Genomic DNA, 26649 nt, shown 5'->3' with positions numbered 1-26649 from the left:
GCCTCACCTCTCTGAGAGAGGCTTGCTGGATGACACCAGAGGAGAGATCAGCAGATAACATTTAAAAAAATGACCTCAGTGGACATCTCCCTTTTGTGTAGAAACTCATTAATTAAAGGATCTGCTTATCACAATGTGGGAAGCTTGGCCTGGAGTTTGTACCTATCAGAAATCAAAACCAATTAGGCATTGTGGTTTGTGCATCATTTCCAACTTCTTGAGAGGCAGGGACAGAAGACAGAGAGGCGCTTGATTCCCACAGCTCAAGGCTAACCTAGGCCACACAGAGAGAACAAGTGTCTTTAAAACCAAAGAGTATTTCATTTTAAATACTAAGAATAAAGAAGGACTAAATGCAGATAATGGACACGTGCGTCATGAATTAGATTTCAAAGCTAATTCTAATTTTAACTCTGTTGTAGATGTGTGTGTGTGTGTGTGTGTGTGTGAGAGAGAGAGAGAGAGAGAGAGAGAGAGAGAAAGAAAGAGAGAGAGAGAGACAGACAGACAGACAGAGAGTGTATTTAGTGGGTAAGGACATTAAAGTATATTCAACAGTAAATGTGTAAGATCCTATACGAAGCTTCACAGCTTCGGCTTCAGAACAGGTTATTTTAACTATATGGAAGTTCACTGAGATGTATAGACTGTGTGTGGTTAATTTCACTGTGTGTATGTGTGTTTTCTTTTCTATTATGAAGTTTTACTTCAAAAAGAAGATCAAGATTTAAACAAACAAACAAATCCCCAACTCATTTCCAGGTTCCGATTTTCCATAATGAAAGCAGCAGACGTCATTTCCTGCCTCTCTGTTGTTCTTGTGCTGGATTTGTTTGTCTTCCTGCAGTTCGCCACGGAAAGAACAACCCAAACTTAGGACAATCATTTAGAAAGTAAAAATATATTAGGATGTTAAAGGTTTTTTTTTTTTAATGTACTTCTCTTTTGAACTTTGTAAATGTATATACTGAGTAAATAGAAACATGAAAATTCCTACATTATTAAAATCTTGGCTTTAGGGCTTTTCTTTTAAAATATTTTTGTTCTTATTATTTTTATAAATAGGGGTGGTTTGTCTGCTTACAAGTCTCTGATCATGTGCTTGTCAGGTACCTGAGGCCAGAAGAAGGTTGTGAATTTCCTGGAACTGGAATTATAGATGCTTGTGATTTGTTCTGTGGGTGCTAGGAATTGAACCTGGGTCCTCTGGAAGAGCACCAAGGGTTTTTAACAGCTGAGCCCCTATAATTTTCAAATGAAACATGACCAAGCTAGAATGTATTAAGACTAAACTAGTAGAAGGACTCAATATTGAGTCATATATACAGGTTTCAGAACTTAATAATCAAAACGTCGGATCATTGGTTAACGGTGTTTCGTTGGTATCATACTGTACCCCTGGTCTTCGGACTACTTCCTCAGGTCGGCACTTCCATTATCTTCCACCTTACATGACTACAGAAATACACATCACAGTATTCAAGTAATTTTTGCTGGTTTGTTGTATTCTGATCAGAGACAAAGGACCATTTTCACAGTCATAAAATGAGGTAGAGTCCCCCAACTTCGACGCTAAATATTACCTCCATTTCACACCAAACTTGTGGTTAGTAGATATATTGCGAAATATGTAGACATACTTCTCTTTCCCCGAGTTGAAGAATGATGGAGAGCCTTGTTTTCCTATCTCAGGTCCCTGGGGAAGGTGTGCAGGTGACTGCGGACCAGGCGGAGCCCAGAGTCGAGCTGTGTGGTGTTTTCACATAGAAGGGTGGACCAGTCCCATGTCGAACTGTGAGGAGAGCAGCCGACCTCCAAAGGAAAGGAGCTGTTTCCGCGTGTGTGACTGGCACAGTGACCTGTTCCAGTGGGAGGTTTCCGACTGGCACCGCTGCCTGCTGGTTCCTGGGGCCCAAGGCGAGCCCCGGCCGCGGGCTGCAGAGTGTGTGACCGCGCAGCACGGTCTGCAGCACAGGACTGTGCGCTGTCTGCAGAAGCTCAACAGAACCATGGTGGCCAGCGAGATCTGTGAACACTTTGCCCCTCAGCCCCCCACAGAGCAAGCCTGCCTCATCCCTTGCCCCAGGGACTGTGTGGTATCCGAGTTCTCCCCCTGGTCCACTTGCAGCGAAGGGTGTGGGAAGAAGCTGCAGCACAGAACTCGCGTGGCTATCGCGCCCCCTCTGTATGGAGGTCTGCAGTGTCCGAATCTGACTGAATCCAGAGCCTGCGAGGCTCCGGTTTCCTGTCCTCTTGGGAAAGAGGAATATTCCTTCAGCCTTAAGGTGGGACCGTGGAGCAAATGTAGACTTCCTCACCTTAAGGAAGTCGACCTCAGTGGAAGAAATGTCCAGGATTTTAGCTCCGATTCAAACGAGCAAGTCACCCTAACACAACAGAGTTACAAAGCACAACACCACTCCCAGCCTGGAGCTGTAGAGATAGGGTTTCAAACCAGGCAGGTGTGGTGCACCAGAAGTGATGGAAGAAACGCCCTGTTAAGGTAGGATGTCCTCCCTGCTTCTCTTTCCTAGACCTCGGATATTTTAATGAGCATAGCCATAGGGGTTCTTTGTGATCTCTATAAAGACGAAATAACAATCAAGTTTGTAATCTGGGGTTTTAGAGACTTACTGTCAACTTAAAAAAAATTTCTATTTCTATGAGGAATGTCAGACATTTTATAATATAAGCAGTCAATGTTTTAAACTCTTTTATTGCTTTTCTCTGTGTCTGTCTGTCTGTACCTCTATGCACATGTCTCTGTCTCTGTGAGTCTATGTGTCTCTGTATATCTCTGTCTCCCTTCCTTCCCCATGTGTGTGTATGTGCATTTATTGTGTGTGTGCATACGTGTGCCTCTCTGTGTGTGTGTGTGTGCATGCGTGCATGTGATGTACATGCACATATCAAGAGGGAAGAGCATAATCCCCAACAGGAATAGTCCGTTCTTTTCTTCCACCATGAGGGCCCTGGGAATCTAACTGAGGTTGTCAGGCCTGGCAGCAAGCATCTTTATCCACTGAGCCATCTCACCTATTCCACGATACTTTAAATCTCGTGTGATTACTAACTCCTTCACACAACGCTAAAATCTTTCATTTCTACATTTCATCCCAATATTGGCGAATATAAACAGAGGACTTAAGTGACTATCATAATAAAAGCTAAATGGTCTTTATGTGGAGAACTCAGCCTTGCTCACAGAGACACAACATGAACATGTCATTGTTCCCTGTCGTTTACAATGCATTTGTGGTGTTTCGAGTTTATTTCCGTTTTCATTTCCTTTCTACATTTTCTACCACTAGAAAAATTCTTGAATCTCTGAGCTGAATGTGTTTTTATATTAATAGCAGCATCCAAACTTAAACCAAGACTGCTTTTTTTAGTATTGCTTAATCAAAAATGAAAATTTGCATGAGCAATAATTAGAATTACTTTCTGTATAGAGAACAAACTCTTAAAAGCAATAATTTAGATATCAAAATTGTTTAGATGTATTCTTTCAAAACTTCTTCAAAATGTCCACAGAGCCATGCTGAAAATGTGTTTAGTTTTCTTCCAGGCTACTTAAATGGAAATGTTAGTAAATTTTGACATCCATTAAGCACACACAATTAAGGTACCTTTCAGTAATATTTAAATCATCAAATAGCACAGTACTATTGTCAGGCTGTGATCATTATCATCAGTGGCTCTTTCTTGAGATCACAAAAGAGTGCCCCTGTTTAGTAATGTAATGATGGTGTTTCCTCGCGGTCCTTCCGGAGGAGTGCCTGTCATCTCTGAGTCTCCGTTCTCATTCACACCATAAACAATTGGCGAGGACACCGGAGACCAATTTCTGCTACTTTACTCCTGTCTCTGAAAAGCCCCAAAGATTAATAGAGGATCAGGATGATTTATTTGAACACAATGTGTGTTGAATATTTCATATTTATTTCTTTAATGAATAAGGCAGTCAGAATTCCCATTTATTAATTATCCGTTTGTTTCTACAAGATTGCTTTTTGTTAAAAAGTAAGCCTTTTTGTTTTGATTTTTATCATTAAAAATAGATTTTTTCAATACAATATATTCTGAGTATGGTTCCCTGCCCCCAAACCCTCCCAGTTTGTTCCCAACTCCCCTCCCAGCCAGATCCATATCCTTTCTGTCTCTCCTTTAGAAAACAAACATCTAAGGAGAATAATAAAATAAGAAAAAACAAACAAGTCAGAAGAGGACAAAACAAACAGAATAAAGAGAGAGAAAAAAACGTTAAAAATGCACATAAATGGAGAGAGACACATGTTTGCACACACAGGAATCCCATAAAACTGCAAAGTCAGAAGCCATGATATATATACAAATGACCTGTAGGGTTTGGGGGGGGGGGGAGAGAGAGGCCTTGCATTATAAACAACCAAGGAACCTCCAAAGATCAAAGCTGCCCTGGAGTTTCTTTTGTGCTGGCCATCTTCTGCCGGGCATGAGGCTACACGTATGGGTGCTTTGTTTCCTCAGTGAGGCTCCCTTGAAGAAAATTCATGCACCATTCACAAATGTTTATTAATTGGAACTAGCTTCTGGGCTAGAGATGAGAGGAGGCGTGTGTCTGCATCTCCTCTCTCTAAGAGGCCATCAGAAGCTGCCTATGCAGGCCCTGTGCCTGCTGCCACAGTCTCTGTGAGTTCACGTGTGTGCCGGTGGTGCTGTGTTTAGGTCTTGTTTCCTTGGGGCCATCTTCTCATCCGGTGCTCGATCCATTTCCGTTTGCAGTAGGAGGCTTTGGTTTACAGTAGAGTAGCAGTACAGCGCTCCCCGATCCTTCTTCCTGTTCCCAACAGTTCTGCTCCTGTTTAACAGTTTGCATTTAGGGTGGTACTCTTGCCCAAGCTAAGTAATACACAGAATATTTTTATCTCCACGGTTAATTCATATGTTGAAAATCTAACCTGAAATGAAATGAGGCTGCGGGGAGGGTCATTCAGGCAGCACGGTGGAGCCCCCGCATATGGACCTATGGTTTTATTAGACTTCCTTTTTCTTGCTGTTTCTGTCATGATGGTTTCAGTGTTTATTCTCATAGGGAGATTATTACCACAACTTGATTGGTACCCTGCTCTGTTTCTTGACTCTGAGTTGTTGCGAACATTTTGTTTCTTGAAAGCTGTGTAGCCCATGGTACTTCTGTTATAATATGGTGAACCTTCCTAAGAGTGTAGTTATAAAGAGACGATATAGTTTAGGATCATCATCATGAGCTGGTTTATTTCATGGTTAGAGGTTGAAAAGCCCTAAATAAAGGGGGGGGTGTGTATTTGTTTCCTCATTAGGGATCTCTTCCCAGCCTCCAGTCCAGCTTTTATACATGCCTTTGTGTGGAAAGAGAACGAAGGAAAGAAAAGCTGTATGATTAAGCTCCTTTGTATGAGTGCTAAGTTTTACCCAAGAGTCCCCTTCATGCCCTAGGCAATTCTCAAAGTCCCTAACTTTCAAAAGGAGTTTAAGTCTCAATTCAGGAGATGCAATTTATTCCCCAACGTACACTTGGTGATAGCTGTTGAACCAAGACCAGTACTAACACATTTAGAATTGGGGTTTGCATCTGTCTTTGCTGTTCATAAAGGCCATGGGTTGCACAGGTAGATAGTAACATGTCTCCATCATCACATTATCTTCCAGAATTGATTCTCACTCTCACCCCCACAAAGTCCTGGGGACCATTGTTCATTTCCCGGTCTCAAACTTTTTATGTTCTCAAAATGTCACAGAGCTGTAATTAGCATGTAACCTCCTTTGATTTCTTTTCATTTACCAGTGTGCATTTCATTCATCCATGGTTTAGCCCAGTGGTTTTTTTCTCCCTGATGTTTTCCGTATGTGAGTGGTACTTGTACATGCCTCTACCAACCCAGCGGTCTGAGGATGTCAACTCTCTTCCTCTTGTCACAGCGCTTCTCACTGAATCTAGAGCAAGGCTGGCAGCCAGCAAGTCCCAGAAATCCTAACGTCTACACCTCCAGAAACATTGGAATTACATGTGTGTGCATAGGCACGCCAGGCTTTTACTGTGAGTGCTGAGGATTTAATTGAGGTTGTTTCAAATACTGAGACATCCCCTCAGCTCAGTGTCCACTTCCTTTCCATTACTGACTAATGTAGTATTGTATGCTACCATAGGTCCTTTCTCCATTCACCAAGGATCATATTGGCTGCTTCCAAGTTTGGGGCTATTATGAATACAGTTCCAGTACAAAGAATTACACAGATATTTGTGTATACACTGTTTCAACTCTTTTGTGTAGATCCTAAGGAGCACAGTCACTGTGGGAAGGATGTGCTTGGCTTCTGTAAGGAACTGTCAAGTGTACGGCAGGAAGAAATGGCTCAGTGGTTGAGAGTACATATCCCTGCAGAGGACCTGAGGTCATTTGCCAGCAGCCACAGGGGTATCTCACACTCTCCAGTCAGTGCAGTTCTAGAGTATTTGAAACTCTTTTGTGACATCTGAGTGCATTCTCATACATACAGCATATACCCTACAGGTACACACATGCAATTAAATTAAATTGAAATATTAAAGTAGAAATGCCAACTGTCGGAATTTTTTTAACTCTTTACTCTTTAGGGGGTCTTATCTTGGCTTGTTTCTAGCCAGCTTTTCTTAAATTTTCCTGTCTACCTTATGCCTCTGAACTTTTACATTTTTCTATTTATGCATATCTTTATTTACTTCTTACTCCATGGCTTGCTCTCTAGCTAAGTACCTGGCTCCTGGAGCCCTTCTCCTTCTTCTCCCCACTACCTCCCCTGCCCCAGCCTGCTCTTCAATCTTTTTTCCCTTCTATTTATTCTCTTTGCCTGGCAGCCCCTCTTATCATTTCTCCTGCCTCACTATTGGCCATTGAGCTCTTTATTAGACCAATCAGATGTTTTAGGCAGTCAAAGTAACACAGCTTCACAGGGTTACAGATGCAACGTAGGAAGAGGGCAACACATTTTGTATCATTAAGCAAATGTTCCACAGCATAAACAAATGTAACTCATCTTCAATTAATATTCCACAACAGCCAACTCTTTCTAGGATGTCAAGAGCACTTTACATTCTTACAACCAATGAAAAGGAATCCCTATGTCTTTGTATCCCAGCATTTGTTGCTGCTGGTAACTGTGAAGACTGATGTAATAGGTGAGTGTTGCTGTCTCTTTGTGTGTAGGTGTGTGTTTGTTCCTTTCTTCTCAGTATTTACCCTGCATCATCTTCCCTGAGTTTCCTGAAGTTATGATTTAATTACCTTTGGACACTAGTTCTTTGATGGATGTAAGGGTTGTTTGTCAGTCTATGTGGCTTCTATGTCTAAGACCCTTGCATGTCTGGATGGGCACCAGAGGTCCCTGTATTCTGTTAACACTTCGGGCAGTATATTGAACCAGACCAGCTCTCTCCACATTATGCCGTGACATCCTATCTCAGGAACATTCATTTCATTTAGTCATCAAGGGTTATGAAATGCCTCATATCCTGCCATGGAATGATCAAGCTGTTAGGAAATATGGTGTTAGTGAGGGCATTTCTGTGCCTCCACCTTCTACTGCCAAGACAGAAGTGTTGCCCTTGCCAAGCGTTTGAGCTTGTGGTTGACAGGGCTGTCTCATTTCTGGATGACGCCCCGAACGGTGCTGGCACCGCCTCAGAGGACTGATGAAAAGGTTGAAATATATCTCCCCAAAGAAATTTCTCTCCATAGTCCTTCCTTTTGAGTTTTATGTAAGCATGTATTAATTATATCTGCTGGGTTTCCTAAAGCTATTTTCACACATGTGTATATTTTGATCATATCCACCCTCTGTTACTGTCACTGTTCCCCTCCATTCTTGTTGATTCCTATCCTCCTTCTAAAGTTCCCATCCAGCTTTGGGGTCCAGTTTTTGTTTCTTTGTTTTGGTGACTCACTGAGTTTAATTAGAGTTACTTACAGGAACATGGGTGACGGGTTATTTACAGGAGCATGGGCTACTTACCTCTGACAACACCACGGAGAAAAATTTCTCTTCCTGTCACAGCAACCATTAACTGCCTAGAGATCCTTAGGGAGGGTTGGGCCAGTGAGAACCTTTCCCCTTCCATGGTGGAATGTCAACAGGCCAATCTAGTATAGGTCTTGTCCAGGTAATCACAGCAGGAGAGGAGGATCAAAAACACCATGACTGTGACATGCTATTGTACTTTCAGTGTCTACAGAAAACATTGCTATCTTTTGAGCCTTTAAGTTTGTCCTAATCTGTATGCTTTGTCTGAATGTAAAAACTGCCTTCCCTCTGTCATGCTTCTATGTTTAGGCCTGCTGCCCTTTGTTGGTCTCTGGGGAGCTACAATGACAGTGCTGTTGCATTTCGTCTGTTTTGACTAGGGCATCTGCTAGCTCTTGTGCCTACGGTATAGGGAAAAAACTGCCTCCACTTCCATAATGCAGCTCCTGTAGGGCTTTGCTGAAAGTCACTTTCTCGGTCTAGGAAACAGCTTTAATGAATGCCCTTTTGCTGGCCATCTCATCGACTACCATGCCCTTCAATAAACACCCCCAGTGATTTTCCTTCCACAGTTAATATTTGCAGTGGTGCGCGGGGCATGATTCTCCGTGCTACCCTCTTCATCATCATCGATTTGCCCCTTGTATTTCAGTTCTTCTTAAAGATCGACGTATTTTATTTCCTGTGTATGACTGCTTCCCCTGCATGTGTGTAAGTGCATCATGTGTGTGCAGTCCTCACAGAGGCCAGAATCAGGTGCATCGGACTGGACTTCAGCAGATGGTTGGAGCTGCTGTGTGGATGCTGGGAGCTAAACATGGATCCTCTGCACAGGCAGCAAAGGCCCTTAACCACTGAGCCATCTCCCAGCTCCCTTGAGCTTTCGTTTCTAATAGTATCATTGCACCTCCTAATTTTTCTCCTTCACCTTGATGAGTCTCTCTTTCCAGTTCTAGTATTACCTTTAAAGGTACCTGTTAGGGCTGGGCAGTGGTGGCACATGCTTTTAATTCCAGCACTCAGGAGGCAGAGGCAGGTGGATCTCTGTGAGTTCGAGGCTAAACTGGTCTACAAGAACTAGTTCCAGGATAGGCTCCAGAACTACAGAGAAACCCTGTCTGGAAAAAACAAAAGAAAGAAAGAAAGAAAGAAAGAAAGAAAGAAAGAAAGAAAGAAAGAAAGAAAGAGAGAGAGAGAGAGAGAGAGAGAGAGAGAGAGAAAGAAAGAAAGGAAGGAAAGAAGGAAGAAAGAGAGAAAGAAAGACACCTGAGGGCCACACATCCTATCAGTCTTTCTTTCTCTATCAATGACTACTGACTCTTTATAATACCTTAATTCCTGAAATGTGAATGTTTTTTTAAGTTTTTGTCTTTATTTCACGTTTAATTGCCAGAGTAGAAGTACATCTATGTTAAGAAACAGAACACAATCCATAGTATTGTTTTTGTTTTTGTTTGTTTGTTTTAGGTGAAATTATTTGACTTTTATTCTGATCCAGAAGAACATTTGGTTTGGGCACCATTTTAAGACCCATGATCATTTGGACAGTATTCAATACACCTAAAATCCTCAGGCCACTTTAGATGAATAAACACAGCATTGCATCCCCAGAGAAAGACACCTGCAAGGGGATACATCTTAAGACTATAGGAAGAACCATCGCCTTGGCATCTCAGCTACTGTTGTTACTCTGTTCTCTTGTGTATGTCCCTGAACTGGAACTATTTTCCTGTTCTTCACCAAGCATAAATGAATGCCAACTGCCTTGCAAATTCTTCTGACAATTGGTTCTTAGAAACTAAGAGAGGTCATGCAATTGTCCCCTGTGTTGGTGAGAAGAGGAATGGAGGAAATGTTTTTTATCCCCACTACATCTTGATTTTCATATCTTTTTTCCTCCTAATCCATATTACTGTAATTTTATTTTTACTTTATTGGGTATTAACGTGGTTTCAGCCGTCGTGAGCGCTAGTCCTCTTCCTCTCCGGTGGGATGTTCTGTGATGAGCAGTTAAAACCAGCTCACAGAGGGAGCAGCTTCTGTGTTGGTTTAGTAGATGAGTGAGTTGTTGAAACTCCCACTGTCACTGTTGGGCAATGATGGGTTCCTCTTGTGCAGTTGGGAAGACACAGGCACACTCAACATTTACAGCTGCTCTCCTTCTCGGCCAGGTCTCCCCTTTTACTCTCTTTTTGCTGGTGATGTATGCATGTTCCTTTTTTCATTTTTTGATAATTCTGTCATTTGATCCCCTGTCTCCTCCTAAATTCTCCCCACCTCCCTAGATACCCAATTCCATGTTCTTTCTGGACCTTGATTTTAAATTTAATAATCTACTCTCTGTCTTTTAAGAGGTGAGTGGAAGACAAATGCGCTAAGGTTATCAGTGAGAATCGACTAGTTCCTGTGGGTGATTCTGATTTGTTGCTTTATTGTTACATCTTTTCTTCCTCCCCTATTAGAATAAGAGATCTGCTGGCTTACCACATTGGGCAACATGGAATCTTTCTGGCTTTTGTTCAGCTTGTTCTTCCCATGGACTTTATTCTTTACTACACATAATGACTGGCACTGTCTTTCTTCTTCCTCTCTGTATAGCATTCCGTCGTGTATGTGTTGAAGTGCTGTCTTGGATATCCTGAGATGCTTTCATCTTACAATAGTCATATTTCTTCATAAATTTTAAATGGTAACTTTTAGTGACCATAGGAATATTAGTAGACAGGTATTTACTTTCAGGACTTGAAATACATCATTTTGTTCATTCTGCTGATTGCTGAAGAGAGATTCACTATTATTCTAATATTTCTATCATTTTATATACATTGGCATTTTTCCTTTATACCTTTCCATATTGTCATTTTCTGCTCTGTAGTTTTGACATCTTGACTATGATATTACACAGAGGGGTTATTTTCTGTTCATGTCTATTTGAGGTTCCATATGCCTCTTGTATTCAGATGTCAATTTCTTTCTTTAAGGTTGGGAAATTTCTTACGGCCATTTCTTAAAAATTTGGGGGGCTTTAGTCACTGCCTTGGTGCCTTCTCTTTCCCTGGGGAAGCTTTTCTGTAGCCTCTGGAACATGTGCCAGAGTGGTCAAAGTTGTGGTAATGCTCATTAACTTCTTGTACATAGCTATTTCTTTTTATGCCATCATGTCATCCATCATGAACTCCTTTCTCAGACTTTGTGTTTTCTGGTCATTGTGTTTTATTTTTATTTTATTGGTTGAGATTTATTTCCACTATTTCTGTTAATGTTTATTTTTCCAGTGAGTAAACTCCTGGGCCTGTATTACTGTTGTTACTGTAAGTATGTCTTTCGAAGGATAACTTTCTAGAAATACAGTGGAAAGACAGATTTTTACAAATCTTATGAGCTATTGCCAATTTTTCTTTCATAGCTGCATCACTGTCTCGAGATTCTAAATTGAATTACTTGAGCCAAGTACTTTTGGCCATTTAGAATAAAATTCTTGAGTAGTAATGGTTAAAGTTCCTTCTAAGAGAGTGACATTGTCCTATCACTGGGGAAGGGAGGGAAGAAGAGAGGGAGGGATAGGAGAGAGGGAGGGATGGGAGAGAGAGGAATGGGAGAGAGAGAGAGAGAGAGAGAGAGAGAGAGAGAGAGAGAACATATTCTGTCTCTAGGATGGGAATGCAAGGATAATGGAAAGATGAATTTCCTTTCCACAATCAGGTCTATTTTTAGAGAAGTTGATGGGAAGGAGAGAATTTCATATAAGACATAACTGCAGTCACCCAAGGCTGAGGTTAAAGATAGGTTTTTCTTTCTGATCTCAACTTAGAACCTGACAAATCTGAGTTTACAGCAACAAGAATTTTACATGTTTTAACTAAGCAAAAACAGAAAAGTGAACTCAAAAGAAGTTCTTTAATTTTGACTTTGGCTCCTGTGTAATTTTATGATTTTAAAAAAAAATCATTTCTCACTTGACGGTGGTAGCACACGCCTTGAAACTCAGTGCTCAGGAGGCAGAGGCAGGTGGATCTCTGGTCTACAAGAACTAGTTCCAGGACAGCTAGGACTGTGACACAGAGAAACCCTGTCTCGAAAGACAAAACAAAAGAAAGCAAAACAAAGGAAAGAAAGAACAAAAAAGGAAGGAAGGAAGGAAGGAAAGAAGGAAGGAAGGAAGGAAGGAAGGAAGGAAGAAAGAAAGAAAGAAAGAAAGAAAGAAAGAAAGAAAGAAAGAAAGAAAGAAAGAAAGGAAGGTCACTTCTCTTCCCGGGACTAGTTTTTTTTTTTTTTTTCTCCATGAAAGGCAAACAGTGGCTAAGGCCTCAGATGGTGGTTCTGTGGCTTTTGTCTCTCCTTAGCAGCACACACTTCTCAAATCTGTGCCTGCACATCATTCTTATGATTCTGTCTAAGAAATTTGCAGAAGATAAAATCTCCTCTATCCAGAGACTCGCACTACACGTTAAATCTCTGCTGAATGAAGTTTTCTGTTGACAGGAGACGATCATAGTATTAAATACATCCCAGTTTCCTGCAACAGCACACCATGGGGGTTCCTTCTGGAGGCTTTAATGCTCTGGTATATCTGTGTATTTACCTCTGTATCTATGGAGAAATCTCTGTTCCCTAGGAACAACCAAACAGCATATAAACAGAATCTCATACTGCTATTTTAGCTTTAATGTGATTTTAGGTTTACTGCCTATTGAAAAATTCAAGATTGTATGTATCATGAAACTAAGAGGAATTTTAATACTGAGGTTTGGTTTAATACTAGGGTTTAGTTTTACTGAGCGTTAGAGAACAAAAAGCTGCTTCTCCTCTTATTTCCAAACCCTGGACTGAACGAGGCAAATGAGTTGGTAAAGTGAGAAATCCGTCGGGTTCATTTGGTAAGAAAGGAGGCTGCAGAAATTCTTTACAAAGTCTTTGAGACAAAGCCTCCTGATAGTGCCAAGTGTTTTCCTAGGTAAGCTAAAGTCACTTCGCATTCAGAAATCATCTTCCAGACAGCATTCAGAATGCTCTGCTTATTCCCAAGTCTTTGTTTTCAAAATCCAGCAGTGTAGTGGGTAGGACTGGTCACTTAGAGCAATGTTCCTAACGTCCAGGAGCTCGCACAGGCCTTGGTGCCTGCAGGCTTTTCTTTAAGTTCTCATCGCCGCCATCTTTTTGTTTGGGTGTCTCCCTGTGCCTGGCAGGTGGCAGAACCCCAAATTCAGCAACGCTAATAGCACATATCACATATGATCGCCCAGGTCTGTCTTCTTTGACTCTACCTCGGCGCTAGTTCTGGTCTCCGCTATCACTTCATTTCTTGGTATTATTTTCATGATGTGATCTTTCAAATGTTCCACCCAGCTAAAATTTGGCAGCGGTAGAAGTGCCCATTATCCTGCTTTTATGTCACAATTTGGGTAATCTGCTGCTGTGTGGATAACAGTATTTCCTAAATGAATGGAACAGACACACGTCGGAATGGCCCGCTGCTTTATCTGGACTACCCGAAAGTGCTCTCTCATTGGCAATTTCATTTCTGAAAAAAAAAATGCATTTTAACTATAAAGTTACTTTGGTGGCATTAAATTCTATAAGCCGATATTATGTAGTTTAGAACAAAATGAGAATAGAAATTGAAATAGGTTCTTAGTTAGAGACTTTCCTCATACATTTTTAATTACTCTAATCCAGACTTTTTACTACAGGTGAGGTAAATTTAATTCTCTTGGAATATATTGATGTATTATAGAGTAGACTGTTTTGTGGCTTTTGCAAGGCCCCGAGTCATATAACTTTTCAGATGTCCAGTTAAATGCAGCAAACTGAATACAACACACTCTTCTATACTATGAGTTCTCACTTAAATAATAGTAAATGGATAAAGATGTAAACTCTCAAGGCAAGATGGAGATTCTCCTTCACTTGGAGGACACACGGAGTGATTCAGTTGATACACACACTACATAAAGTGTACATCTGTGTGCTTGTTATATCTTCATGTCTCTCACGACCCATGGGAAAGTCTTTCACTAAGATGTGACCAATGACCCGGGTAGGAATGATACAAGCACATTTAGGCCAATGTCCTGAGTCGCCCTGAGACATAGCCCTGCTCACTCCTCTTCTGGTTTGAAGGTGAACTTGGAAGCCTCTGATGTATTTCAAATGGTGGATCTTTAAGACAGGCATAATCTGGAGACTGAGGCAGGAAGGACCTCCTCATGGTAGAACAACTGGCAACAAACTTCCATAGTGGCAAACAACAGAATAAATAACCGAAACTGAGGTCACTGCAGTAGAACCTGTTCTGTTCTCATGCAGTATCCTGGGAAGCATCAGGAATTACAGGCACTAAGCAGTAGAACAAGTGTTTCCAGCATACAGGTACATGGAACTATTGTTCTGCGGTCATCCAGGTCCAATGGAGAGTCACACAGTGTTGTTTTCTTCCCTAGTCAGGGTCTGAGTTGGAGCTGCATGGTAGAATTCCTAATTAATATTCAGGAGGATCTGGATTTATTCTTCAGTATGGTAAAAAGAAAATAGTGGCCCTGGTCAGCATTTATGAGCCGACACACATCTCCACACATCAAGCTGGGGACTTGGCATTCTGCTCTTGACAATGGCAAACTGAAGACTAAGGACGGGGAAGACTACTAAGGGACTCTGGTCACATGATCTGGTCGTTGAGCGATTAGTTGATGGTAATGTCTGCCCTTTCCATGAGCCCCACATGCAATCAAAGAGCTTTTAATTTGTTCTGGAGTCCCCCACTGTAGTTTCTAATGGCAGTGCTCTGAGAAAGTTGATCTCAGTCCAACATGAAGAACTGAGACAAAAATAAACAGAAATCAGTACTTGAAACAAAACAAGACTATATAGGGAGTAAGAATAAACATAGGAAAAGCTTTCTCATATATATGATACAATAGTCCTGAAATTAAAAACAAACAATGTTATATTTAAAAGAATAAATTAGAAATAAGGAAATCATGAACATTAAAAATCTGCTTACAGGGCTTTTTTGTTGTTGCTGCTTTGCTTTTATTTTTATTTTTATTTTTTGCTTTGTTTTCCAAATCAATAAAATCCTGAAATAACTCTTGCAAAAAAGTAGGAAAGAAATTAACAAAAAAAAAAATTTGACTATATAAAGTGTCACTGAAAGTGATTTCAAAGAAGAAGACCTATTCATTTATATGCACAAAGTTAAATAGCAAAATGTGGTTGGAACAATGACAGAAACTCTAAGATTTCACAGAAGATAAATTGTGAAAATTTGGTAATGGGGTGAGGGGGAAATACAAAATATTACATATACACACACCCTCAGAAGGTACAAAATTATCATTTAATGTAACATTTTAAAAAGTATCTACAGAGATATAGCATATACAATAATAGAAGTAAAATGGCAAGCTGATAAAGACCAACCGTAGGTCACTGATGTACGTGTGTAACTGAATGACTATGGATCTATTCCACCTTTATGAGCATCGACGTGCGTGAATGCACTTTTCCACTTCAGTTGACTTGGAAGCCATGTGCACCAGATACTAAAGAGTTAAACATCTTAACACAAGGAAAGGAATTCTGTGTTCTTTTGAGGGTTCTAAGGGGGGTCACATGCTTTACCTGCATCGAATTTTCCATATTCCTTGACTTGTAACTCTGTATCATCACAACCTTTGCTGTCCTCAAATCCCATTTGACCTGCCTCTCTGTCTCTTCTTATTTATGGGTATTAGCCCCTGACCTCTTAGATTCTCTAAGGTCATCATTCTAACGGGACCCTTACATTAACTATTTGCACTGTGCCCCTCTGGCCATGTAAACTTGCTATGCTCTTAGACTCCAAGAAGCAGGACATAGGGAAACAAGGGAGCGTTTTCTTTCCTCCTGCCGCAGTACACTAGCCATATGGGCCAGGTCACAGATCGGGAAGCCTGTGCTTTCCAGTAACACCTTGGTAATATGGAAAGCACCAAACCCCGGGGGCAGACGAGAAAGGAGAAAATGTGAACAGCTCTAACTCAAATGTGCAAGCATTGTTGTGTGAAAATATAGCTCTCATCTCAGAGAGCAGCCACGGTTCTCTCTAGAGCCAAACGTGAGTGAGCACTTGCCTAGACAGACGGATTCGGGCTATCCCAAGCACCATGCTCAAGGGGAAGTTGTCGCATGAGATATTACTTGCAGAACAAAGAAAGAACATCTCTGTTAATAGGTTTCAGATGCTTCTGGGTGGCCTTCTTGAGGTTTGGATTGGTGGGAGATAGTAACTTCCTAAGAACATGTTGCACGGTTTTGCTTTGCTTTTTTTTTTTTTTACTAGTTTTTATTTTTGCTTCCCAATCAAAACTTTTCCCCTCCCACCCTTTTTTTCCCAGCCCCACTCCCATCTATTCCTCCCCCACTGTTTCTCTTCAGACAGAGGCAGGCCTCCCACGGTTATCACAGCCAGCCATGGCATATCAAGTGCAGGGAGATTAGGCACCTCCTTTTTTTTATTAATCCTGCAGCAGAAAGGGCCCTAAAAGCAGGCAACAGAGTTAAAGACAGCCCCTGCTCTCACTGTTAGGAGAATCACAGGAAGACAAAGTTACACAACTATGACATATTAATCAAGATCAGATAAACAATTTAAATAAGTACATTGTCCAGTTTTTTTTTATAGTCACAGCAATGGTTTAGACCTAGGGGTAGAACTCAGTCTAGTCTGCAACATCCTAAACTGCCATAATCGCTACATTCAGTTTTTTGATCTTGTAGAATCTTTAACACAGTACAGCTTGATATCTTTTCTCTTTTTCCCCTTCCCCCAAGTCCCAGGGAAGTTTGGTTCACATCTTTCCATCTCAACTCTACAATGTCTGTCAAGTGCAAACATACACAGAGGTTCTATTCATCCTCTGTGGAAACAGGCAAGAAATGCAATGTGACCCATCAGCCCCTAAGAGGGAATTATCTGCCAAACAAGCCTAAATGTTAGAATAGTATTTAGAAATAGAATTTAACTGGACTATTTCTGTGTCATCATCATGGATAGGCATAGAAATTGCAATGCTAATGAGGAAATATTTCCAGAGTAGCATGTGTGTGTATATATACATAAGCAATATTTAAGTAAAAACTTAAAAATCAATGGCACTGGTATATATTATTTATGAACACATAAATATTTAACTGAAGTATGAGACATAACCTGAAAAAGTGCAGTTCTGCAGAATGAAAATGATGGTTACATCTAAAGCACAAAGAAGGATGTAGGGATTGCAGTGGACATAGGAAGTTTACAAGAAGTTGTGGATTTGCATCTATTTAAGAGCACTGGATTATCTGTTAGCCTTTACTAGAAAGGGAGAGGATCTTCTTCTCCCCACTGTTTTAAATATTTAGTGCTGCTTTTGAGCATTCCTAAGTGCAGGGCTAATGACCTGGGGCACCTCAGTAATGACTTCTATTCTACAGCAGCCTCTGGTCATTTGTAAGCGCAGCCATGTCCTTACGTTTCCAGGAGAGGTAAGAACCAGAGCCGTTTCTAAGTTTCGAAGATTCTCTTTACAGCCGAGTACTTGGGAGGTAATTTACAGCTGACAGCGCGATCTATAAATGTCAAGCAGGCATAATTATCACAGCATCTCCAGTTTGAAAGACAAATCCACAGCTTATGCCTGCTTCATCAAAAAGGCGCGCTGCCTTCCACAAAGGGATCGATTCTTATTTTGGTGTGGGCAGTAGTGTTCGTTGTGTGTTGTTGTTTAGAGGATGATTTCGCTCACACGAAAGGTCACCACAAATCTGGGGCCCAGGGGAGTTAGTAGACCACACTGCATTGTTCTTCTTCTTCTCCGGGGGGCGGGGAACTCCATAGACTAGAAATTAAACTCATTCCTCGAAACCATGCAGAATACAAGGTCTAGCTCTTTCTGATGCACTACACAGGGCACTCAGAGTTCCGTAGTTACAAGGAATTTACAGACTGAACTAGAAAGGGGAAGATATGGTACTTTCAACTATTATTAGTTATTATTATTAATTTAACCTTGAGGTATAGACTTGTAAAAACAACATCTAAAACATACCAACATGCCTTCAGGGCAATTTATGCACTTTATTAAAATATAAAGGAAGCAAGAGATTGGGAATCCTTTACAAAAATGATCCTGGGTTAATGCAGCCCTGCACTTCCAGGTTGCTTGACTGGGTGAGGTCAACTGGCCAGTGACCTGCTGGGGTCCACCTGTCTCTGGGCTCCTGCACTGAGGTGATCGGCGTGAACCATCATTCCGGAATCAAGCTGATAGATCACACTTGGCCCCGGTGGGGGTGGTTGTCCCTGCTAGTGCTTTCCTGACTAAGCTGCTTCCCCAGGCCCCAGAACTTCTTTTATGTAGGGAGAGGAAAGTCCAGCTTGGAGAAAGAAAACTATTTCCTAAAAACATACACGCAAGTTGAAAGAGTTGAATAGATTCTGAATTGCTTTGCTTAGACTGTGAGGTAACTGTCACACACTTGGTTGATGCACAAAACAAATTGATTTTCTCAAATTCTGGAAACTGGCACCCAAGACTGTGGCAATTGCAGAGTTTCTTTCTCTCCAAAGTCCCCTTTATAACTTGCATGTACCCAGCTTTTGTCTGCATCTTCACTGGTATGCATGCTCTCTCTCTCTCTCTCTCTCTCTCTCTCTCTCTCTCTCTCTTTCTCTCTTTCTCTCTTCTGTGTGTGTGTGTGTGTGTGTGTGTGAGAGAGAGAGAGAGAGAGAGAGAGAGATCTTTTAACAAGGAAGTCAGCCATATTGGATTTGGGCTCACTCTAATGCCTTGTTTTAAAATGGTTACCTCTTTCAAAGACTTCCATAAAGCTGCTGGGACTTACTGCTTAGTACATAACAATTTCTGGACTCAAATCCTAGCAATGTTTTGTTGATCGATCAGCAGTGTTCCATTTTGTCATACTGAAGAATGACAGCTCTGCCTAATAACTGCCTTCAACACGACCTACTGAGATTGACAGTATGTTCTGTGTTAGGTGGGTCAGAGAGACTGACAGTATGTTCTGTGATAGGTGGGTCAGAGAGACTGACAGTGTGTTTTGTGGTAGATGGATCAGAGGTTCTTCTTCATGCATTTTATCCCAGGCCCAGAACACATGACATTGAGTTAATGAATTTATGAGATGTACTGCCCTTTTCATTTTCTAAGAACTAACACATTCCAAACAGAGTTTAAGAAATGTAACTCTGGATCACAGCTTTATCTGATATTTTCTAAGAATGTGTGGCATTAGCCCTCAGTGGCTTAGTAAACCTATGAATATGAAAATCTCACACTAACCTGCTCACTACTATGAGCAACCATAAGCATATTTTCTTCTGCTTTGCTCAAGTGGTACACCCCCTATTTATTTATTTTCCCAAGTTAAACACCTCAAAACATTATGCCTAGAGATGGAGGAATCACTATAAAAACATTTGTCCAGCTCAGTATTCAGCCAAAGTATGTGGTTAATTTTGGGAGTCAAACATTGACATGCATATATTTCTAAGAAATTTATCCTTTCCTTCTCAAATCTTTGGATACTTTGGACTGAATAAAGTGAGTAATAATAAAAAGGAAGTGGCAAAAAAGGTATTCTAGTGGATACATTGAATATTATCCCCCTGAGTCTGATTTTCCCCACTCAAAATTATTTAATCTCAATTAAAATAATGTTCTATCACCCATAATATTAGATCTTTCCAGACCTACTCTTTTTTTAACGATTTATTTTGTTTCAGATTACATGTCTCTGTGGGAGTATATGCATACAAGTGTAGGTGTTTATGGAGGCCACAAGAGGGCAGCAGATCTCCTAGAGCTGGAGTTACAGACAGTTGCTAGTTAGCTGCCTGTCTTAGGGTTTCTATTGCTGTGAAGAGACATCATGAACAAGGCAACTCTATAAAGAAAACATGAGTTAGAGTGGTTTGTTTACAGTTTGAGAGGTGAAGGTGAGCATGGCAGTGCACCAGCAGACATGGTGCTGGCTACACCTTGACCAGAGGGCAACAGGAAGTCAGCTGACTCACTGGGAGGTATCATGAGCATAGGAAGCAATTACATAAAAACACATTCCACTCTCTGACTCCAATCATCTTGTAACAATATCACAACACAAAATGCATTTTGTCCAATTTCAAAAATCCCCATAGTCTACAGCAGTCTCAATACTGTTTAATACTTACAAAGTTTAAAGTCTTGTGAGAATCATGTAATCTCTTGACGGTAATCCTCTATAAATTCAAAATTAAAAAAAACAAATCACATACTTCCAACATATAAGGCACAGGATATGCATTACCATTTCAAAATGTAGGAAGGGAGAATAGTGAGGAAATACTGGATCAAAGCAAGACTAAGAACTGGAGAAAACTCTAAACTCTGTATCTTTATGTCTAATGTTGAAATGTTTGTTCAATTACATTTTCCACCAGCTTTCTGTCCTTCATTGCCTAAGCGTGGCTGTCCTGAAACTTGCTCTGTAGACCAGACTGACCTCAGACTCAGAGATCCACCAGTCTCTGCCTTCCCAGTTCTTGTATTAAAGGCATGCACCACTGCACCTGACTCTAAGGTTTTCTTTAATTCCCTTCACAAGTTGAAATTTTAGCTGGGTGGGCTATTGCCCTGAAGTTACCATTTTCTTGGTTCTATGTCTAAACTTTTTATTTCCTTGAACTCAGAACTTGCTTCCATTCCACTTTTTAGTGTTCCTTTTTCCCCTTAAAATTTCCATTTTGCAATTCATCCTGTTTTGCTTGCTCCTCTTCATTATAAATCTTCATTAGAGTTAATATCCACTAATAACCATATGACAGAGTCTATACTAGGCTATTTTGTGATTTCTTCTGCCAATGGAATTAATCCAAAACTTTTCATGTTAGTGTTGGGCAAATTCTTCAGACAAGGGCAAAAGGTATCCAATTTCATCACCAAAATATTACAAGAATGATCTACACAACATATTAAAATTCTTCTCTGAAACCTCTCGAGTGAGCCCCCGATGGTTCAAATAATTCTTAGTACCTCTCTTCCTTACTCTACTGGTGTGGCCCATTAAGCAGTGCTTAAAGTATTCCACTGCTTTCATAACCCAAAGTACCAAAGTCCAAATTCCTCCAAAAACATGATCAGGGTAATCGCAGCAATAGCCCAGTCCCTGGTACTAATTTCTGTCTCAGTTAAGGTTTTCCTTCCTGTGAAAAGACAACATGACCACAGAAACTCTTACAAAGAAAGCATTTAATTAGGTGGCTTGCTTACAGTTGGAGAGGATCAATCCAGTATCATATTGATGGGGAGCATGGCAGTGTGCAGGCAGACATGGTGCTGGCTACATCTTGACCAAAGGCATCAGGAAGTCAACTGAATCACTGGGTGGTATCCTGAGCATAGGAAACCTCAAATCCCACTCCCACGGTGATGCATTTTCTCCAACAAGGCCATACCTGTTATCTGAGGTTTCTTTCCTGCCTGGTTTCTGCAGTTGTTAAGTCCCAAAGAAATCACACAGAGGTCTACATTAGTTATAAACTGATTGGCCCATTAGCTCAGGCTTCTTATTAACTCATAACTTATATTAGCCCATAATTCTTGTCTGAGTTAGCCAAGTAGCTTGGTACCTTTCTTGGCGAGGCAGTCACATCTTGCTTTCTCTGAGTCTGGGTCATTACTATGGACTGTTCTTCCTTCTTCCCAGAATTCTTGTTGTCCTGCCTCTACTTCCTGCCTGATCACCCTGCCTATACTTCCTGCCTGGTTACTGGCCAATAAGCATTTATTTAAAATACAAGTGATGGCACAGACCATTGTCCCACAGCACAGATCCACTCCAACAAAGCCATACCTTCTCTAGTGCCACTACCTGTAAGATTAAGAAGGCTAATTACATTCAAACTCCCACAGTGCCTGACACAGACGCTGGGAACTGAGCTCAGGTTCAGGCTCTTAAAGGGATGTCCATCTCTCTCACGTCTCAGGTCCATTTTTCATGAATCCTCCGCTTCTTCCTGTCTCTCTACTTTCCTTCTTGCCATTTAATACTTCAACAAAACTGAATGGCCTTTGACTTTTGCCCAATGGTGCTCGTAAAGCTTTAGCAACCAGGCTTGTATGATTAGAGAGAGATTGACTTATAGCACTTGCCATTTTTTGCCAATTTTTATAGTGTAAATACACCCATTGCAATCATTTTTAAAGTCATTTATGCAAAGACAAGTGCTTTGAAAATTGGGGTTCAACTTTCCACAGGTTCACATCTCAACAGGGAAGTTCTATCTCAAGGCTTCACGTGTACAGTTTTCCTGAATAGAGCAGTGCTCCTCCTGGGTCTTCAGAACTCCCATCTGCCCTTTGAAACCTAGCCTTCCCAGCTGACTTGTCTTGTGCTTCTCCTCAGCAGTCCAAGTGCTGTGGTGTTGATGTCATCATCATTGTCTTTAAAATATCCACCTCCTGGTTAGACTCAAATTTTGTATATAAAAAAAATGATGATGCTAAGAGCCAAATAGTGTGTAGGAACATAATCAATACCCTATTTTACAAAGTCTATCAGTAGTTCTAAGAATAGATAGCTTACTCTAAAGCTTTCATTTACCTTCACTAGATAGTGCACAACTCATATAGGCTCTATGAGCTCAGGTTCTCTCTGCAAAGTGAATAGAATAGAATGTAACCTCAAACACTACTGTGAGCGAGCACAGCCCAGACCCAGTCAGTGACCGATAATAGTTTACATCATGAGGGAGACACTTCGGGCAAGGGATAAGGTAGGGTGCTTATTTTGCCAGTGTCTCTCTAGAGTGAGGCAGTTCTGTTGCTGTGTGTGAAAGAGAGTAAAGTATTTTTTTTAATGGAGCTTTACCTAGAACTCCTAGTCTCAAAATATTCTCATGCCTCAATTTCCTGTGTAGGTGGAGCTGTAGGCATGTTCTACTATTTGCAATAAGTTTATATTCCTAACATGTACTATGTTTTATTGTCCTATCCTGAAGCCTCCTTCCTTTAAAGGTAGATTCCTAATGTCATATCTGGGCAAGTGTGAAGTCTCAGTGGGTTTAACCACTGCTGCCACGTCTGACCCACAAGTTAGAAGGGTTCACAAAGTTGTCTTCTGATCTTCACATGTATGTGTTGACAGAGCACACACATACACAAAGTTCAAACTAGATTTTCAACATTTTTTTTCTCATAGTGAGAATTCCATTGTGTTGATTGTATCCATTTAATCTCTATATTTTAATTATCTTTTCTGTTATTCTTTCAGCCTTTGTATGCAAGATTCCTTCCCACTAACCGTACAACCCTGTGTGATGCCAAAGGACTGCGAGATTTCAGAGTGGTCCCCCTGGAGCCCCTGCTCCAAGACCTGTCGTTCTGGGAGTCTGTCACCCGGGGTCAGGAGCAGGAGTCGCCACGTGAAGCACATTGCTGTTGGAGGTGGCCAGGAATGCCCAGAACTTCTTGAGAAAGAGACCTGCATTGCTGAAGGGGAACTTCTGCAGCCATGTCCCAGGTATTTCACCTTGGAAGATTTTTAATAGCTATAACCTTTGAAGTGGCGATAGAAAAGTGAACATCAATAAACATGATCAGGACTTGTTTCTACTGAATCTTTCTCAGGGTAGGGCACCGTTAGTTGCCAATGAAGTGCAGCGGCTTAAGAGCAGGGTCTTCTGTGAAGGATCTCACCATTCCTCTTCTGTTTCTATAGCATTGGTACTGTATGGTTTCCAAAAGCGCCTTAGTTTTCTCACCTTCTGTTGCTATTTACTTCCTGCAGTGCTTTACACAGAATAAGCAACAAAAGTGTGTGTTACTTTTACCTGATGTGACACTAGTCCAGAGTCCTTTGTCACAGGCTCATCGTACAAATGAGGCTATCAGCAGTCAGAGACACGAAACAGTTCCATAATGTTGCGTTGCTAACGAGTTGCAGCTGCCAAGTTCTGGTTCTCTTTTGCCCCATGTAACATTGCCGGTCTGTGCCACAATGTCTTTTACCAGATTCCCCAGGGAGCCAGAGGATATTGGAAAGAGGCTCACTATCCATTATATAACGTCTTGATAGTCATTTGCGGGGACCCTGGCTGTATTGTACTTGGTAAAGGCCTCCAGGATATCTTTCTTTAGGTTTTGGGTTTGTGGTGAACTCCAAGCTCATATGATGGAAGTCCTCTGAGGCTTGCTGTCTATTAGGACATCTGCAGGAACAGAGAGATGTTCTGAACTCCCTGTTAGATGACATTTTCTAGAACTTCTTCTAGCCTGGAAGATGAGAATGAGCTTCCTCTTCCCACCAACAATATTAAACAGGCAAAAATGGTTTCTTGTATGAATTCATTATTTGGAGACAAACCCAACTGGTACGCTTATCTCCTGAGCCTGGCTGGCTGTAAAACCTAGAAGAAAACACTGGGTCTTAAGGGGTAGGAGTTACAGTGGTTGTGCGCTACCTGCATCTTCCCTCACTCTGAATTATCCATTTTGGAATTCAAAGATATGTCTCTGTTGTAAGATTTCTAGTCCATGCCTTGCTTGCCTTCTTGGTCAGTGTTGTTATTAATGACATGTTAGATTTTTTAATTATTATTTTTAAAAATTATGTCTCTGTTGGGATTTATGCACACGAGTATCAGTTGCCCATGAGGGCCAGAAGAGGGCATTGGATCCTCTGGAATGGAGCTGCAGGTGGTTGTGAGCTGTGTGACATAAGCTCTGGGAACTGGACCTGGGTCCTCTGCAAGAGCAGTCCATTCTTAATCACCTCTCAATCACTGACCCATCTCTGCAGCTCCGGAGTCTGAGCTGCTTATCACCCCTGCCATCAGTAACTCAGTAGGATGCAGCTCATTGTCCTTCGCACATCAGCCAATCGTATAGAATCTGTCTCAGGCTGTTCATTGTACAACCACATCTCAGAATACTCATTTCAAGTAAATCAGGGGTTTGCAGATGATATAACTAGAATCTCTTTCTATTTCAAGGCTGGAGATGTTTGTTACTAGACCTTATGCCCATCATTTACTTGATGTGAAATCTCAAAAAAGCTTCACGTCTTCTCTAGGATGCTTTCCTTCATAGTGGGATTATTAGTTTTATATCACTTATATTCTAGGTGTGTAAAATCTCAGGCCCAATACTTAGGACATAAAGAGAGTACCGAAGGTCTACCATTGCTGGTGTGGTATAATTTTGGTCCTTGCATAACAAAAATCCTCTCTTTCCTTGAACAGCAGATTATAGTAGTCACAGGATGAATAAAACTATGGTTTCTGTGTATTTTGGAAATCTTCCTCATGGGTGTGTAATTCAGATTTTTTAATAGTGTGCATATAGGAATAGAATCTTGATCTATCATCATATACTATTGTGGGCCAGTATTATAACAGAGCCTTAAATGAACTAAATATGAGGGCTACATAAAAGAAGAGAGTTTCTCATATGTTGGGACTCTCTAGAGACTCACTCACAGTCTCTCCACATCACTCTGAGAATCATGATGTTTTCCCTGGTGATAGACACCCAGTAGAGATACGTATATCTGGATGCATGTAACTGTCTGTGCCATTCTTTAGCAGCAAAGTAAGTTAAGACTGTGATAATTATACACCCCAAGTGAAGTCCTTTAATGGTCTTCATTTATAATTCATGGTATTTAATATCTGGAAGGAGAGACTAGCAGATTATTCTGATGACAAGCTGACCCGCTAGATCTGTTGTTTGAACACATGGATGAGTTTGGCATTTATTTAAAAACAAAATCAAACCCTTTCAAATGATGAACTTGTTGGAAATGAGCTTCTTGGAGAAATCTCTGAAGTACCAACCCATGTTGCCTGCAGAGATGCTATGTTAACTAATGTTTCTCCTTAGTTATGGGCAGAAAAATGAATGAGTAACAACAGAGATATCAGCATCAGCCACCCTTCTTATTTATCTGGGTTCTGAGCTGTGACTCCTACCACAGGGAAGATATACCACCCAACATAAGGGCTGCAGATCTGCTTTTGTTTCTCATTGGACACTGGTGATTAAAATTCATTGTGAGCAATGGAAATGAAAACAAAAATCTATTAAGAAATACAAATGCCCACATCTCCATCCCAGAATTCATGAGTGTCCACATACATCAAGCAATTTTATTCACTCCATTTCTCTGTAGCAGGAAAATGCATGGTTCTGAGTCTTCACATTGTTTTGATTAAACCCTCACATTGTGATTTGGCTTAACTCTTTCTCTGTCTTTTCTATTGAAAACATGGCTGATCATTAAATAAATACACAAACACAGAGTTTTTGTTCTTTGCCAAGCATGGGGTTAAATGCTAGGGTGACTTCAGAGCACAATAGACACATACCCCTCCCTTCCTGGAAATGGACTTCAGTCACAAGGAAAAACAAACAATAACATACATAAAATTTATTTTTGGTGTCCGAGTTGTTAAAAAATAAAATACTGTTATTAGGTACAGAGGGAAACTTCTGGAATGCTGCAGTGGTCTTGGCCAGCACTGTTTACAGAATTAAATTGTGTTGTAGAGAGAGTTTAATTGAACAAGGGCTATATCAGTTAGGGGTATTATTTAAATAACATAAATAA

General features: G+C 40.9%; 1 protein-coding gene across 1 annotated transcript in view; it reads left to right on the top strand.

Annotated features, from left to right (window-relative positions):
• The window catches only part of Thsd7b (thrombospondin type 1 domain containing 7B), an 878050-nt gene that overhangs the window by 311537 nt on the left and 539864 nt on the right, over nucleotides 1–26649 (top strand). Inside the window, exons 3-4 of the mRNA XM_048430634.3 lie at nucleotides 1693–2503; nucleotides 23314–23562. Of these exons, the coding sequence (XP_048286591.3) occupies nucleotides 1693–2503; nucleotides 23314–23562 (1060 nt within the window). The remainder of the gene's footprint in view (nucleotides 1–1692; nucleotides 2504–23313; nucleotides 23563–26649) is intronic.

The sequence above is a fragment of the Myodes glareolus genome, chromosome 5 (assembly GCF_982192425.1).
Source record: "Myodes glareolus chromosome 5, mMyoGla1.1, whole genome shotgun sequence".
NCBI classification, from domain to species: Eukaryota; Metazoa; Chordata; class Mammalia; order Rodentia; family Cricetidae; genus Myodes; species Myodes glareolus.
This window is presented reverse-complemented; position numbering and strand designations above follow the sequence as displayed.